Source organism: Canis lupus, chromosome 16 (genome assembly GCF_048164855.1).
Source record: "Canis lupus baileyi chromosome 16, mCanLup2.hap1, whole genome shotgun sequence".
Lineage (NCBI taxonomy): Eukaryota > Metazoa > Chordata > Mammalia > Carnivora > Canidae > Canis > Canis lupus.
The window spans coordinates 5,062,136-5,080,373 of NC_132853.1; the positions used below are offsets into that span (position 1 = coordinate 5,062,136).

Below are 18,238 nucleotides of genomic sequence, written 5' to 3' on the forward strand. Positions count from 1 at the left end.
CTCGCTCCACCAGTGGACTCCTTGAAGACTTGTCTATTTGCAAGTATCATTGTGCCAGAGCTCAAATAGAGCCTGCCAGCCTTGGAAGGGGCTAATTGGCCTTTTGGAGACCATTTAAAACTGAATGAAGCACCAGAGCTTTCTGTGATGTTAGTAGAGCCTTGAGTTTGTGCCAGCCATTAATTGTTTTTTGGGCTTTCCTGTGAAGACGGCCGATCTTGAGACTTGGCTTTCTGCTTTGCCATCTGTGAGCTACACTTGTCCACATGTGATGTGTATTAAGATTATTTTTCCAGGGAGCATCGCTTTAATATTTTTCTGTATTAAAATATATTCACACTTAGATTTTATTGAACATGTTCACATTTAGATTTGATGTTCTTGTTTTCACTACTCTTGTGCTTTGGGGTGGGGGTGGGGTCCTTGCTGTTCAGCATCTAAAGACTGTGGAGGCCAACTGTGTGAGGACTTGGCTGACAGAGCTTCAGAAAGACCGTTAGCTTCTAAGCTGGGCCCTCCAACTGTCATTGGATTTGGCTTGCTTATAGGATGGATACAGACAGACAGACAGAGGCTTTGCACGTGATGACCCAGCCACCTAACTGTGCATTTTCTTTTCCCCTAGCTTATTTCCAGTGATGCTGATGGAGCCATCCAAAGGGCTGGAAGATTCAGAGTGGAAAATGGCTCCTCAGATGAGGTAAGGAAGCCCCCCTACCACACACACACACACACACACACACACACACACCATGTTGTCGCCAAGCCATGGTTATAGCACCTGGGATATACCAGTAAGCAGTTTGTGCTGCTTGTTACCACAGAACACTTCTCTAAATGCAGCCTGGGAAGGGTTCAGTGGAGCTCTTCAGAGCTTTGCTTGAAGCAGATGTGAAGGGAAGGTGCTATTATTCTTTGTGTGGAAGGTGCTATTCGTAGGGTGATGCATACCCTTTAAAAGATCTATAATAAAGCGAGGGAGACATTAAGGTGGTCTGCCAGCAGTGGGACCAAAGAAGAATTCACAGCCAGGGCACTCTTTGCAGGTGGCCCCAGAAATCCATCTCCTCCCTATGCCAAGCCAGTAAGCTGGGTATTGCTCTGTAAGCAACACAGGGTCCAAGAGAGAGATGTAAAAGGCACTACAATTACCAAATGTCATCTTATTCAGGGAAGACACCAGAAAAGGTGTCTAGAAAGAGGGCTTGGACCTCCTGGTCTTCCTTCCTGCCTGCTACAGGAATTCACGTTGCTTGTCTTTCTTCTTCAGATTCCCACTGCCTGGTCTATCCCTAAAACTGCAGAGTGTGGTGTAAGCCCCCCATGCTTTCCATCTTTGCCACTTCCCTGAGAGGTAGGCCGTCATAGTGCTTTAGCACCCCCACTGCAGCTTTGGAGTCGGACAAACATAGGTTCAAGTTTTTGCTCCCCCATCCCCTAGTTATGTGACCCTGAGCAAGTAACCCAGCCTTTCTGAGCCTCGGTTTCTTCATCTATAAAATGGAATGTGCCTCAGGATTATTAAAAAGAGTTAGTGAGCCAAGCTTGTAAAGCTGTCGGCGCTATGTCCACCATATGTAAGCAGTCAGGAAGTGACAGTTATACTACGGACGATGGTGGGGTTGTTAACATAACTACTGCTGTACTGCCAGCCTTGCTTTCCTGACCACCTCCTTGATGAAATTCTTGGTGAAGGGCTATGGATTTAACATGAAAGGCCATAGCATTTTGGAAGTTGTTTCTCATCTTCAACTTTGGACTTAACTTCACATACCCAGACGTGGTACCTTCACCATTGCTCTGTGAGGTGCAAAGAGGCCTGTCCCATCTTAGGCTGGACTTCTGAAGAGGTGCCCACATATTTCTTGTCCAGAATGATGTCAGCCAACCCACACAGGGGAAGGAAGTCCTGGGGGAATTTGCTTCAGAAGCTTGGAAACAGCCGTCCTCAAATGGGCCAGCTCCTGAAACGAGATAGTCTTATTACCACCGAAATGGGCAGCCAGCTGTGTACCAGGAGCTAAGCCAGGAGCAGAAACACTGAGTCCTCATTTTCCAGTGTTCAGAAAGCTAGCAGCCACCATGCTGAGTTTCTACTTTGAGAACCTAAGTACCAGAGACCCTGGAGATTGCTGTACCTTGAGACATCCTTGTGCTCCCAAAATTTTTGCAAAACTTTAGCCCAGCCTGAAATTGAGCAAACTGTACTAGACTTTCCCCACCCCACATAAGCACAACTCTGCTCCCTGCCAAAACGAGTTTCTAGAGGAAATCCACATATCCTAAGGAAGACGTAAATGTGGTCCTAGGATCACTAAACACTCCTCACCTGTCTGTGTCATCTGCCCCTGCCACATGCCAAAGGACGTGTTCTGGACCTGGTCAGGGATTAGAAGTCACCTCTGGAAGATTGTGGGCAAGAGTGGCTCTAGAGTCAGACTGCTTGGGTTCAAATGGTGAATCTACAACTCAGCCGCAGTGTGACTGTGGACAGTTCACTTAACATCTTTGAAACTATTTGGTGAAGTTATTGATTTCACAAATCACTGTGGTCTATTGTGTCTAAAACACAGCCCTGTCTCAGATTGCCTCTCTGGGAAATATGATATCAAGACTCAAATAGTGTTTTCAATTTTGTTTCTACCAGAGCCACTGAGCATGAGTGCTGAGTTGGAGCACCGTGGCTGTGTTTTATATTGATGGTCTCCAGCTAAAAGCCTGCGGCCAGTGTTAACGTACACTCTGATAAAAGACCTGAGTGCCCAGGAGACTCAAGGAAACCAAGCTGGCTTGCTCAGAGTCAGTTAAAGCTGTCAGTGCACTAGAAGGGACAATATTTGTAGCTGCTTAAAATTTTTCAAACACACTAAGAAACAAATTGCAAAGTAATTTCATTACTGGGTTATTTCTCCTTTTATTATTGCTCTTTAAGTGTTCTTTATACAGTACGGATCCAAGACCCTCATCAGATCTGTGATTTGCAAAAATTCTCCACCATTCTGCAGACTGCCTTTTCACTTCCTTGATTGTGTCCTTTGAAGCACAGATGTTTTAAAATGCAATAATGTCTCCTCTACCTAGCTTTTCTTTGGTGGCTTCCGCTTTTTGTGTCATTTCTAAGGAATATTTGCCTGGTTAAGGTGGTTCAGTCACTTCTTACTCTTCCATTGAAGACAATGTTGAATTTGCCTTGATTTCTTTACACAGTCAGTATAATGGTTTTACCATCTGTGATAGGTAATTTCACGATGTGACATTGCTGGGGCTATTTTTTGTGTGATTTTTCTCTTGGCCTGTGCTCAGGGCTTAGTGGCATTCTGTGTGTCCCTGTGTGCATGGCCACCTTATAGTGTGCTGGTATTGTTCTCGAAAATGAATTTTTAGGACTAATATGAGGCCCAGGTTGAGTCACCTTTTGCTAAGGAGTGTTATAACATGATTTAAAATAAGAAATGGATATTTTATCTTTTTCTCAGTTCCTGACACAGAGCTGCCCAAACCTGTGAATTTCCTAAGTGCAAGAGTGAGAGTTGTGTGTCTTTTGTCATATTAATGAAGTGACTTTTGGAAAGCCCCTAGGAAGGGGGGAGTGCTGGTCACAGAGAAACCTCCCATACAATTAGAGGGTTAGAACTTTCAGCCCCATCCCTGACCTACAACCTCGGGAAAGAAGCTAAAGATTGAGTTCAGTTGCCAATGGCCTGTGATTTAATCAAACACGGTTTGATTGATGATTTAATCAATCCGTGAAGCCTCTGTGAAAACCCAAAGAACGGGATTCAGAGAGCTTCTGGGCTGGGGAACACGGGGAGACTGTGGGGGCAGTGGCACATCCAGAGGGCATGGCACCTCTGCACCCTTCCCCATACCTTGCCCTATTCATCTTTTCCATCTGGTGTTCCTGAGTTATATTCTTTTATAATAAATTAGTTAGTAGAATGTTTCTCTTGAGTCCTGTGAGCCACTCTAACAAATTAATTGAACCCAAAGAAGGGGTCATTGGATATCTTTGGGGGTGGGGTGGGAGGATGACAGTCTGGTAAGACTGAGCCCTACACTTGTGGGATCTGAGGCTGTCTCCAGGTAGATGGTGTCAGAACAGAGCTGAATTTTAGAACACCCAGCTGGTATCAGAGAAATGCTTGGTGATGTGGGGGAAAAATACATATTGGAATTGATGTCAGAATTGGAGGGAGGGTTTCCATTTTCTTTTGTCAGACACTGTAAACTAAATTCCTAGCATGAGACTTTCCAAACCACCCTGGTGCTGCAGAACAGAGCAGCAGGTTTACATGAAGTCTGGTTTGTGGGCACAACACTCAGAGATGTTCCCCGCTCAGCTCTGCTCAGCACTGACAACCATCCCTGTAGTCTTTGGGGGTACAGGGGGGCTCTTCCAATTCACCTTTTCTTTGAACGTGCATCCCTTTGGGGCCCCAGCTTAATGTCTGGTGGGTCTCCTATTAGACTTAACTGCCTTAACAGGTCTGGGAGTTTGATTTTTTTGCCCTCTTGCCCCATGAGGCCACCAAAACCCAAGTTTCATTTTGTCAGAATTGACAAATATCCTCAACCTAAGAAGATTTCCATAGTCCTCCTACCTCTCTGGGTTCCTACTTGCCTCTTGTTTGGATTAGTAATTCCTGACTATCTTGTAAGCACTCCAAGGGCTTTTAAGGAAATGATTTTAATATCTTTCAAGTAGTTTTAGTTTTTTCCATGGGAGTGTTGGTTGAATAACCTAGCCCACCATTACCAAAAATAAAAATTCTATCAGAAGTGCTTTTCATGTGATATGTCATTCATTCAACCCTCATTTTTGAGGATCCTTTCTTGGTGCCAGGTTGTCTATGCCCTGCTGATGTAGGAGTGAGTAGGATTGCTGCGGTTCCTGCCCTAGTGACCTCACAGATTGGCAGGGGAGGGAAGTCCATAAACAGGATGACAGCAAGTACTGTGGGGAAAACAAGTAGCGGACATGGTGCAAAGAGGAAGAGCCCTACTTAGCTTGGATGGTCACACAGGGCCTCACCAGATATCACAGTGAGCCCAAGGCCTCTGAGCAGTGCACTCAGATCACTGGTGGTAAAGGACCAGCTTTTTAATTTCTGATCTGTTGTAGAACTCAGTGTGGTCCTACCTGCATGACCAGTATGCAGCACCCCTTCATGTAACTCCCCACCAAATTTAGTAAATCTGAGATCTATCTGGACTCTTTTTAAAGAAATGAATCCAGGCAGCCCCGGTGGCACAGCAGTTTAGCGCTGCCTGCAGCCCGGGGTGTGATCCTGGAGACCTGGGATTGAGTCCCACGTCAGGCTCCCTGCATGGAACCTGCTTCTCCCTCTGCCTGTGTCTCTGCCTCTCCTCTCTCTGTGTGTCTAAACAAACAAACAAATAAATAAATCTATCTTTAAAAAAAATAAAGAAATGAATCCACTGAGCATGATTTCGGTGTCACAGTAATGTCAAAATGCTTGTAAAAGTTTCTAATGCCTCTCTGTTGCCATACACTTTGTTATGGAGTGGTAAGAAGTTTTCAGATCAACACCCGCCCATCAGCTATTCCTTACTGCCCTAGAGTCAGTCTAGGACCAAGGCATAAGCCCCTGCACCAGCTTCACCACAGTCAGCTCATCAGTACCTGCTTGAGCACATCTGCAAGAATGGGAGACTTGCCTCCTCCTTGATAGGTTGTTTTTCTGTGGACACTAGCTGAGTATCCTACACTTCAATTCCATTCTGACACTAACTACCTGGGGTTAGCCCCAAAAGACTGCCTCACTTCAGACCCCAGTTGCAAGTATCAGGTCCCCAGGTCACCCACATTTCTGACTCATTTGGCTACAAAGTCAGGGGTTCCCACAACCCCCCTCCTCAGGTCCAATAATTTGCTAAAACGACTCATAGAATTTAGGGAAGCACTTCACTTACTATCACCAGTTTATTACAAAGGATATAACTCAGGAACAGCCAAATGGGAGAGATGCACAGAATAAGGTATTGGGGGGCGGGAGCCAACAGAGAGCTTCATGCCCCTGTTATGAGGACCACACTCCCAGCACTGTGATGTGTTCACCAACTCAGAAGCTCCCTGGACCCATCATGAACGGGTTTCATCACATATCATGTTTCATCGCAATGATCAAATCATTGGCCATTGATGATTAAATCAGTCTACACTCCCTCCCCTCCCACAGGGTCCAGTGTGGGGCTGAAAGTTACAAGCTTCTGATCAAGGCTTGATCTTTCTAGCAACTGGCCCCATCCTAAAGCTCTGCAGAGACACAGCAAGAGTCACCTCATTGGAGCAAAAGGCATTCCTATCACCTTCATCATTCAGAAAATCTCCAGGGTTCTTTTTATTGAACAGAATTCATATGTCTATATTTTCCACTCAGAGTTTCTATTTACATTTTCTGTAAGGCTTGGTCCTCTTAAACATGATGGGCTCCCAAGCATTCCAGGATATCTGCTGTTTTTCTCCTAAGATGTGGACTTGGTTCCACTCATCGTTATCCTCTCTGCTGCTTCTGGGCCACATGTGAGCTTATTAATGTTAAGTTGAAGTGGTCAGAACTGAATTTGGAGCTCCAGGTACACCCCACACAGCCACAGAGTGGAACAGGCTCATCCTCTTCCTTGCTGTGCACACTCTCTTTTTATGAATCCAGTGATTCATTATGAACCCTTGATATGCTCCCCCTTACCCCAGTCTTCCTCATGGTGCAGTGGAGACAATTTTGGAGTCAAATGAGCTTGAGTTTAGGCCTCACTCTATCACTTACCAGTTTATGACTCAACTTCTCCAAGTCTCAGTTTCCTGATGGGTAAAATGGGTGCAAATTCCTGCTTTGTCCCACCTGGCCTTCCCCATCCTGTACTTGTACAATTGGAATTTGTCGCCAGTTGTAGTATTTTCCATTGTCCATACTGAATTTAATCTCATTTGTGTGTCCATAATTGCTAATTGTCAAAAGGTTTTTTTTTTTTTGACGTCTTGATTCTGTTGTCCTATTAGTTAACCCACTGAGAAGTTTTATATTACCTTCAAATGTTCTTCTCCTGCCATCTGTGTGCTCATTCAGATTTTTTTTTTTTTTTATGATAGTCACACAGAGAGAGAGAGAGAGGCAGGCTCCATGCAGCGGGAGCCCGACATGGAACTCGATCCCGGGTCTCCAGGATCGCGCCCTGGGCCAAAGGCAGGCGCCAAACCGCTGCGCCACCCAGGGATCCCTCATTCAGATTATTAATTAAAGTGAGTGTGACCCTTGGGTGGATCACTGGAGACCTCCCTTACAGCTCACTTGTATATATCAATTAGTATATTGTGGAGCAGAGGGACAATCTCTCAGCTTTTTATAAATCTATCTTCCTTCGTGTAGGAGGATTCTCTTATACATTGTTGGGGGCTATGTAAACAAGTACAATCTTTTGGGAGGGCAATTAGCAATAACTAAAAGTGAGCACACCATTTGGGCAGCAAGCAGTTCTGCTACAGTGTGTATTGTAGCATCATTTAAAATAGGAAAAAAAAATCACCTGGAAACACCTTCCATTTCCACAAGTAAAGGAATGATTATATAAATTATAATACATTTATACAGTGGAATTCTTAGTTGCTGTTAGAAAGAATGAAGTAGTAGTATATATAATACCATAGAAAAATATAGTTAGGCCTAAAAGCAAGTTCCAGAATTAGTATATAATTCCATTTCCTTAACAAACAAAAAAGTAAATAAGTTTTTCCATATGCAAGAAAGTTCCCAAAAGGATACATAAAAATTAAGCAGTAATTGCTTCTGGAAATTGGAGAACCTTGACTTCCCATGTCAGGTCCTTTTATGCCATTTACATATTTTACACATCCCTACTCAACTGTAGTGTTTAATTTTTCTAAAAATCTCCATACTCGTTAAAAAGAGCACGGTAGATCTAATGTACTGACATAGAAATATTTCTAAGATATTTTTTAAGTGTTATTTATTCACGTAATCTCTGTACCCAGTGTGAGACTTGAACTCACAATTCCAAAATCAAGAGTCGCATATGCTTCTAACTGAGCCAGCCAGGTGCCCCTAAGATATTTCCTTTAGTGGAAATAATCAAGTTTCAGTGTAATAGCTCCACTAGCATCCCATTTATGAAAACAAATTCTGCGTATATATGCATATATGAACATATGTGTATGTGTGGACATGGGTATGAAGTTGTGATGTGAGCATGTATGTATACAGCAAACACACATTTATAAATGCATACAAAGGCCTAAGACTATCCACACCAACCTGGTAGAATGGTTATCAAAGGAAAAGGATGTGCACAGGGGCAGGGGGGAAGGAAAAGAAAAGAATTTTACTTTGTGTGTGGTTTCACTTTTTTCAACCCGCTTATATTTATTTGCATTTGCAATTCAAAAGTTTTTAGTGTATCTTTTTTTAAATCCATCTTCTTTGCTGCCAGCATTCTCTCAGCAATTTAAACTAGAAACTGAAGTAAAGTCCATTTAAATGCATCGTCTCATTAATTGAACACACTCTGGAAAAGACCATAAAAACTCCCAGGTGTTATATAAGACCAGGGGTCTCATCTGTAGTCCAAGTGTGTTGTGTAGATCGCCTGCTTAAAGTTGAACATCAGCGAACATTCAGATAAAATGAGGGTGTTATGTGTAGATTTTGATTACATTCTCCTCAAAATATCCTGGCAGATTTGCTCAGTCCTCCTCCTTCACATCCCACAAGTATAAATGGGATTTAAAAAAAAAATAAAGTGAAGGGGCGCCTGGGTGGTTCAGTTGGTTAAGGGTCGAACTCTTGGTTTCAGCTCAAGTCATGATCTCAGGGTCCTGAAATGGAGCCCCATGTCGGGCTTCACACTCAGCAAGGAGTCTGCTTCTTCCTCCCCCTTCCCTTCTACTCTCTCTCTCTCTCTCTCTCAAATAAAATCTTAAAAAAAAAAAAAAAAAAAAAAGACAATGAAGGAGACAAGAAGCTATTTCAGGCTTTGGAATTTGATGCAGGAGTGATTCAGGATTTCTTAGTCTCAGGACTCATTTAACACTGTGGGCATGTTCAAGGCATGTCTGCAGCATAGAATAATTTGAGTTTATTACTCTTCATAATACCTTCTAGCAAACATGTGTCTAAAAGGGCACAAAAATAACTCTGGGCGTTTGCAATGTTAATCTTTAGTTGTCTGGCAAATGTGCCCATCAGAGTCTTTCCTCCAAACTTGCTTGTTGATGTCAAATAAATGAAGCATTCTGGTGTCATTGTCACCTTAAAAGTTGTAGATGAAGCTTCCATATCTCCAAAGTCCTCTGTAAAATAAGTCATACTTAAAAAGAAGTAAGGTTTATTGCAAAATTAAAGCCATGATTAGGCATTACTATGCCCACTCTAGAACCGCTAAAAGGAAAATCCCTGAAATGCTAAAGAGCTAGCCAGAGGACGAGGAGCAACTAGAACTCTCCACATCTTGCTAATAGTGTAGGTTGGCTCATCCCCTTTGAAAGTTTGGCCATATCTACTAAAACAGAACATCTGCCTCCCCTGGTCCCTCCTCGGGGGATGCATACCCAACAGCCATGAGTGCTTATGTCCACCAAAAGACAGACACAAGAATGTTCTATGACTTTATTCCTAATGACCCCAAACTGGAAAGAGCCCATATGTCCATCAACTGGAGAATGAATACATACACCGTAGTGTTCATACTGGGGGTGGGTACTGCTACATGGCAGCAGAAGAGACCGAACTGTTGCCACATCCCCAAGGGGATGAACATCACAGGCGTGATGCTAAAAGACAAACTCGACTCGAATAAATACACAAAATATGATTTCATTTCTATGAAGTTCAAGTGCAAGTAACACGAATAGTGGTTATAGAAGTCAAGATAATGGTTGCTTTTCAGGATATGATTGGGCACTGACTGGGCAAAGGAGTGAAGGAGCCTTCTGGGGTACCACAAATATTTTCTGGCTTGATCCAGGGAGGGGTTATGAGGGTGTATACATATTTGAAAAATCATTTACTCGAAATTTGTGCCCTTTACTGTCTACTTCCGGTATTTATTATCATCAGAAACTGGTACTCATTTTTGGAGTCATTCTGACAGTTCCAGTCTTGGCCAGGGGGTGCTTCTTGTTTTGTTTCTTTGCTTTAATCTCCTTTCTTTGTCAGTTCCTGCATTTGTTCTTGTCTTTACACCTCATCATATGTGATTTTAACCATGGACAAGAAGTCTCTCACTCTGTGAGACTCATAACTTTTTTGGTGTTGGCTCTCCCACCCCCCATCCTCCACCCCCATTTTAGTTAAGGATTCAGTGAAGACAGAGGTTAAGTAGGCAGCTCTTTGGTCATTTAAAAACCTCATAATTGACACTTTGTACTTGATGGATATATGGGGCATGCTACCAGCCAAAGTCAGGCCCCTAACTCTGAGATAGATGCTCCTCCAAGGGGCATACCACCTCTCTCTGTGTTTCTCCATCCTGTGGTTGCCAGTGTTCAGACCTCTGGGAGAGCGGTAGGGGAAGCAGACTCAGTATTTCAGAAGATCTAGAGTATGGGGGTCAGTTTTTATGTCCTTTAACCCCCTTGGCAATCTGTGAAGCCTGTAGACCCCTTCTCAGAGTATTTTTGAATGCATAAAACAAAAACATAGGATTACAAAGGAAAACAGTTGTGTTGAAACAGTTATTGGAGGGGTGCCAGGGTGGCTCAGCCAGTTAGTGTCCAATTTTTGATTTCAGGTCATGACCTCAGGGTGGTGAGATCGAGTCCCACATCAGGCTCACACCCAGCATGGAGCCTATTTAAGATTCTCTCTCCCTCTGCCTCCCCGCCCGCCCCACCTCCCACATGCTCTGTAAAAAGGAAGGAAGGAAGGAAGGAAGGAAGGAAGGAAGGAAGGAAGGAAGGAAGGAAGGAAGGAAGTCAGGGAGGGAGGGAGAGAGGGAGGGAAGGAATCAGACTGATTTTTTTTTTTTTTTTTTTTTATGATAGTCACACAGAGAGAGAGAGAGAGAGAGAGAGGCGGAGACACAGGCAGAGGGAGAAGCAGGCTCCATGCACCGGGAGCCCGACATGGGATTCGATCCTGGGTCTCCAGGATCACGCCCTGGGCCAAAGGCAGGCGCCAAACCGCTGCGCCACCCAGGGATCCCCCAGACTGATTTTTTAACCTAATTTTTGACACAGTAATATATGTCCTTTTTTATCAGCACATTAAATAAATACAGCAGTAGGCTTACAGCTCCTGCAGTTTTGAACAGTGGAGATTGTAAACAGTATTCAGGATATCTGCAGTCACTATAATGAGTTCTGAAAATATCTGGTTTGTGTGTGTGTTTGAGGAGAGAGAGAGAGACATGGTTACCAGCTCTGTTCTACTGTAGTTGCATTTTGTTGGGGTTTTCTTGCATACATACGTAATTGAAAGAAACACATTTTTTTAAAGATTTTATTTTTAAATAATCTCTACTCCCAACATAGGGCTCAAACTTAAAATCCTGAGATCAGGAATCCCATGCTCTACTGACGGAGCCAACCAGACACCCCAAGAAATGCTACATTTTAATTAGAAGTTAGGGAAATAAACATTTTTTTCTTTACTCAAGCTCATGCCTGCCCTGGATTCTTTTAGATCCCCTGGCATAGAGCACTGCTTCTCAAAGTTCAGTGTTCCTCGGAATCACTTGGTATGCTTGTAAAATTGCAGATTCTAGGGCACCACCCACAGAGATCCCGCGAAGGAGTCTAGAATGGGCCCATGAGTAACATTTTAACAAATCTAGAAGCACAGAGCTAAGCTCTGGTGCTGTGCCACGCAAATCTGGGAAGTTCAAGAGGCCTAAGTGTCCTGGTTCCCTCAGAGTCTCCTCTCCCAGCTCTGCTGTTGATACCAAGGATCTAGGGCCTTGGGACAATGGCACAGACCATGATGGCATCTGACTGGCTAAGGCTGAGCTGGACCCCACCTGTATCTGGTCAGCTGATGCCTGATGCTGGCTGGTGGACCCCAATGTCATACCACAGCTGCCTGCTGCCCCGGGCATAGCAGACTATGGATCAGCACTGCCAGTGGTTTATGATTATAAAGTGAATAGTGTTGACAATGAATCATCCAGAAATTCTACCGGGAACAAAATCCAATCATGTGCTCTTCTTGAGCCACACCAAAAGTTCAAAACTAAGAGGCAACATCTTGAACAGGGGATCAACATTAGTATCACCAATGAGGAACAGATAAAGGTCTTGAAATATGATAAGCTGAGAGGGACAAGTACCATTTGTGTAGCATCCCGACCAGGTATACATAGCCTGAACCTCATCATGGGGAAACATCAGACAAACCCAGAATGAGTCATGCTTGATTTTTAAAAAGAAGAGGGGAAATATGTGCTATATTCTTTACAAATGTCAGTCTTGTAAAGGACAGAGTCTGTGGAATGTTCCAGATGAAGGGAATTTATTTATTTATTTATTCATTCATTCATTCATGAGAGACACAGGCAGAGGGAGAAGCAGGCTCCATGCAGGAAGCCCGATGCAGGACTCAATTCCAGGCCTTGGGGATCACGCCCTGGGCCAAAGGCAGATGCTCAACTACTGAGCCACCCAAGTGTCCCAAGATGAAGGGAATCTAGAGAAATGATAACACAATCATCCTGTCCTCAAGAGGGAAGATACTTTAAATGGAATTTTTAAGTCAATTGACAAAATTAGAATACAGATGGTAGATTAGAGGTACCATATCGATGTTAAATTTATAAAAGTTGGTAAAGCTGTATTGTGGTTATGTAAGAAGATATCTCTGTTCTTGGGAAATACACAGTGAGGCATTTAGGGATAAAGGGCTATTATTTGTGTGTTTTAGTCATAAATGGTTCAGAAAAAATTTGTGTAGACAGTGAGCAAATTAATAAATGGGATAAAATATTAACAGTAGGTAAATCTGATAAAGGGTATACAGATGATCTTTGCAGTCCTATTCTTCCAACTTTTATGTAAACTCAAAATTATTTCCAAATTAAAAAATATATATATATATATATAATCAGTAGCTGGTTTTTTTAATTCAAGAAAATTCAATAAAGGCACAATAATGCTAAGAAACATAACCTACTTTTTACTCTTTGAAGAGTAAAAGGGCAGAACATAAAAAGACAGACAATGACGTAATGATTAAAATTTTTCAAAAGAAAAAACCAGTCCTCTTAAATTGGCACTGACTCGGTTTCAGCTCCACTGCTTATGAGCTTGGCAGTCTTAAGCAGCGTAGCTTAAATGTCCCAGCCTCACTTTTTTCATCTGAAATAAAACCTATGTCCTAAAGTTGGTCCTAAAGATGCTATGGAGCTAATGTATATGAAGTGCTTGTCCTGGTGCTTGGCCCTGAAAGCTCTTTCTCTGAGTGTCAGCATTTCCAGAGCATGAGAAAGACAGCATCCTAATTCACTCTATAAGTAATATAACCCTAAAAATACCCTGGTGGAAATACTTACAGAAAAGAAACCTATAATTTCCATCTCACTAAAAATTATGATACATAATTTTTTTAATCCAGTAATGTATCAAAAGAATACTGTATACCATTACCTAGTAGGATATATCCCAGAAATTTGAGGACCATTCAGCATCAGAAGAGCCAGTAGTATAATTCATTACATTACTATAATTTTCCCCCATTTAACATATTCTCTCAATAGTTGCCAAAAAACTTTCAGTAAAATTTGATATTGATTCCTGAGAATGGCCTCTTTATAAGCGTGGAATTGAACATGGTAAAGCAAGTGACCACAAACATCTAGTAAATCACCAGAGGCATGTCGGAATTGGAATATGTTCCAAGTATTCTGCCGTATACACATGGCACAAAGTAGATGTCAGTGGAGTTTCAGTATGATTGCATTTTGGTAAGAAACATACGTAGGTATGTACATGTAGGAAAAAATGAGAGGAAACCATACCAAATCATTCATAGTGTGACTACCTTTTGAGAAAGGATTCAGATTATTCATTATGTTTATCCATAATTTCCCCATTAATTGTGTTATTTCATGACAAATTTTAAAAATTCAACAAAAAAATATGAGCTCCAATAAAGAGTCTGCAGAGATGTATTCCAGGTGAAAGCTGTTACCAGGGTACCAAACAGAAGGGCGTGCCTCTAGGGGGCACCATCTCCCAAATATTTGGAAGCTTCGGACCAGAAAGGAGAGAAACTTCGTTATACTGAAGGTGGAAAGAGCTGAACCCACTGGTTCGCTCAGTTCTTTTTCCTATACCCCAAGAACCTTCACAATGCTTCTATGATGTGGATGTGTTGTCTTTTCTAATGAGAATATGCGGGTACATCCCTTTTTGTATGGTTTTGACAATGACTTTGGCCTCTGGTTCATTGGCCACTTCTTGTTTACTTTCTGAATATGCCTCTTAATGGCACAATTTTGTTCAGTTACAGAATACAACTGCTCTGCCAGGTACATGGCGAAGAACAGACGTGCACTTAGAGAACCCAGAGTACCACACCAGATGGTATTTCAAGTATTTTTTAGGACAAGGTAACTATGCCATTATGGTGGTTGGGAAGAAAGAATATTCAAAATGAAAATCAAATGTTGATGTGATTTTTTTTCTGGTGTCCCTACCAGTTTAGGGACATTAATGTCAGGTTAATAGTAAGCTTTGTAGATTTAAAGATATAATTCAGTCTCGGCCCTAGGATTTTCACTAGGATAATAGCTATTTGAGACATAAGAATTTGCAGGGTAGAAAACAACTTTAGACCTAACAAGACAAGTGTCCTGTCTATAGTGGGTTTTGAATACTTAATTCAAGACAATGAAGCAAATAAGTGGATACCTGAGCTCCAGGGCCACTATGGAACTAGAGACACATTGTCCTGACTCTGAAATAGGTCTGGATCCTGGTTCTGCCATTCTTAACCACAGGACCTTACCCCAGTCACTCTCCACTTCTCTGAGATTTATTTCTTTATCTCTAGAGTGGAGGTATTACTTTTATATACCAGGTAGGTTTGAACAGGAGTTTCAATGAGATATGCTGGAGAAACAGCTAAGCCTGGCACAAAGCAAGAACTCATTCATTAATAGTGGTGTACATTTAAAGTGAAGGGCTCAGGTGAACATATATGGGAAGGTGGAAAATGGAACTGTAGCTAACAACAGAAGAGACTGGGAATGGGAAAATAATCACTGGTGCAGGATAAGAGAGTAGGTAGATAAATTGCTTATCAGGCTAATGCATGTGTTTATAGAAGATGTGATTCTGGAGACTATATACAATGAGAGTTATCAGACCCATATGATGTCTTTTTAAAAATCTGATACTGTTTTATTCTAAGAAGTTTGCTTACTGGACAAGGCATATTTCTTTATAAAGAAGGAATTCGGTGGAAAAGTTGTTATCCTCCCAAATGCTTGAAAGCATAGTGCCCAGAGCAGTAGTGACTTTAGAGAAAACTGGTGCAATCTGTTCAGATGCCAAGAAACTCAGAGGTAAGGCAGGCTCAGGAGTTGGTAGATTCAGAGGCTCAGTGGTGCCATCAAGGCTGGCCCTCCCCAGGGTTACAAAGTGGTTACAGCACTTACAGGCAGCACTTCTAGACACTGCCATGTCCAGAGGAAGGAGAAGGCCATCTTCAGGAGTGAGGAAGCCTTTCTAGAAACCTCTCGATGCATTTCTCCTCCTGTCTCATTGGCCAGAATTGAGCTCATGTTCATTTCTGATCGAATCACTGCTAAGAGGAATGGGAGGGTGTGATCAGGTTCTTTCCCCAGCTGGGTTTGGGATTCTTGTTCCCTGCTCACATGGGAAGGAGAAAGTGTCTGGAAGAACCAGCGTATCCTCCCTGTTCTAAAGCTGTCTCTTTTCCAGTCCATCAGAACTACATTGGAAACGATGCAGAGAAGAGCCCCTTCTTCCTGTCTGTGACCCTTTCTGATCAAAACAATCAGCGTGTCCCTCAATACCGAGCAATTCTTTGGAGGAAAACAGTAAGTACCTGGCTTGCACCTGGAGCATCGCCACCACTCAGAGTTTGATTAGTGTCATAGTCCGAGTGGTTCAGGTGAGCCTTCTTCTATGAGGTTCTTTAAGTTTGGATCGTTTAGAGGTAGGGCCTTCAAGCTCTGCGTGTAACCACAAGATCTCCCATACAAACCTTTTCCTCAGTCTCTGGCCAGTGGAATACAGAAGTATATTTTGAGTATTAATCTTAGCCATTACTAAGACAAACTGATCAGCTGGCTCACCTTCAACTAAAACCCAAAATTTATTGGAAGAATATAATACTATTACAGGGATACAGCCCTGTATCCTGTTTCCCTGGGCCATTCAGTCAAACACTAAATTGGCTGAGCCTCTAGAATTCCTCTGAAACTTAGCCCCTTTCGTCAGTTTTTTGAGGTAGAAAAATGACTGGAGACTTAACAAGGCAGGTACCTCCACTCCGTGGTGGGATCTGACAGCAGTGAACTGAATGAAGGCAAATCCTTTCAACTCAGGAATGCGGGCATCCCTGTAGCTCAGGAAAATTCTCTTACGTTCACTATCACTGCTACTTTTCTTTTCCAATTTTTTCTAGTAATTCTTACAGTTGATCTCCATCTATCACCTTTTAACCTTTTCTCATTATTTTCTTTCCTTAGGCTTTATTTCCCTTTGCTTCCCAGAGAATTTTTTCATAGGCTTATGGACACTGGAAAGAGCAAAGGGTTTGGAGTTAAGCAAACCAGGGTCAAATTACATCAGTACCAAATTCATTAATGTCAGTTTGGGAAAATTGCTAATGCTCCATTTTCTTCTTTGTAAACTAGGGAAAGTTCTCGGCTGTGATTCACAGGTGCTGAGGACTATATTAAGTGAGATCTTGTTTGAAAATCCACATTACACTATGTCCCAAATCATCAAATCTTAAATGGCTTAGACACCTGAAGGATAGAACATTTTACTCTTGAATCAATGAGTACAGTGTATAATTAAGAAGCAATGAGATAAACTACACTCAGAAAACATTAGTCCTATTATGTGGTAGTCTTGGGTGGAGGTTTTTTTTTTTTTTAAGATTTTATTTACTTATTCATGAGAGACAGAAAGAGGCAGAGGGAGAAGCAGGCTCCCTGCAGGGAGCCCAATGCAGGACTTGATGCCAGGACTCTGGGATCACGCCCTGAGCCGAAGGCAGATGTTTAACCACTGAGCTACCCAGGAGCCTCGGAATCTTGGTTTATGGATGCATTTGTTGAGAGCCATTACTTAATCATTGCATGCTGATTTTTATCTCAACAACACAGTATCTCAAAAATTGCTACATACATCTTTTGGGGAATGAATACAAAAACTTAAACAGTAATTTTTTATATACACTTTTTAAAAAACAGTAATATTTTTACATACACTTTAAGAAACAGTAATTTTTTATACACACACATATACGAACACATTTTTTATGTGCTCATGTACATAAACACATTTGCATGCATGCATACATATACAGCAACTTCAAAAAACCCAGAAAGAATTTCTAGAAACCATTAGAGTAAATTGTAGTTAGGAACTTTTTCTGATGATTAAAAATAGTGATAGTACTAACAGTAAATCTTAACATTTTTGAGCACTTACTATATGCCACATACTATACTAAGTCTTCCAAATGCATTATCTCAATAGGTATGATTGTGCTTTAGGGGGGTTAAATGACGTGACTAAGGCCATATGCCAGGCGGTGGCAGGCCAAGCAGAAGGCAGGACTGTATGCGAGCTGTCAGCGCTGTACATAATTAATTTTGCATGTAATTCTTTGACTCACGCTGTTTCTCTCTCTAGACTATGAGCTCTATGAAGGTAGGGGACGTAACTGTTTTGTTCTCACCTGGCCTGGTACCTGACACATAGAAGTAGCTCAAGAAGTATTAACTGAATGAATGAATGAATGACACCAAAGTCCAGTCTAACCCATGTGCTCTGTTGGCACAGATAAATGTCCATGTTATGTTTATATAAATGTCCATGTTATGTTTCAGAAATTTTTCTCTTTTTAAGCAGATTTAGGGGAAAAATCTAATGTAAAACCAAGTTAGCTCTTACTCATGGATGATTCCCTGCAGAAGGGTTTTTGGCTCTCTCCTCTCTCCCCATGCCACTGAAATGGGGGTTGGTCTTGCCATCAGCAAAGCTGTCCTGAAGCAGAGTTAATACACA

At 42.1% G+C, this 18,238-nt stretch overlaps 1 protein-coding gene across 5 annotated transcripts in view; it reads left to right on the forward strand.

The window, feature by feature from the left end:
- The window catches only part of GARNL3 (GTPase activating Rap/RanGAP domain like 3), a 146,528-nt gene that overhangs the window by 64,637 nt on the left and 63,653 nt on the right, over positions 1–18,238 (forward strand). For 4 of the 5 annotated variants that reach the window (XM_072777984.1, XM_072777987.1, XM_072777988.1 and 1 more), the window contains 3 exons: positions 626–700; positions 14,472–14,577; positions 15,914–16,032. In XM_072777984.1, coding sequence (XP_072634085.1) covers positions 626–700; positions 14,472–14,577; positions 15,914–16,032 — 300 coding nt within the window. The remainder of the gene's footprint in view (positions 1–625; positions 701–14,471; positions 14,578–15,913; positions 16,033–18,238) is intronic. The other variant, XM_072777983.1, reaches the window with a different exon arrangement.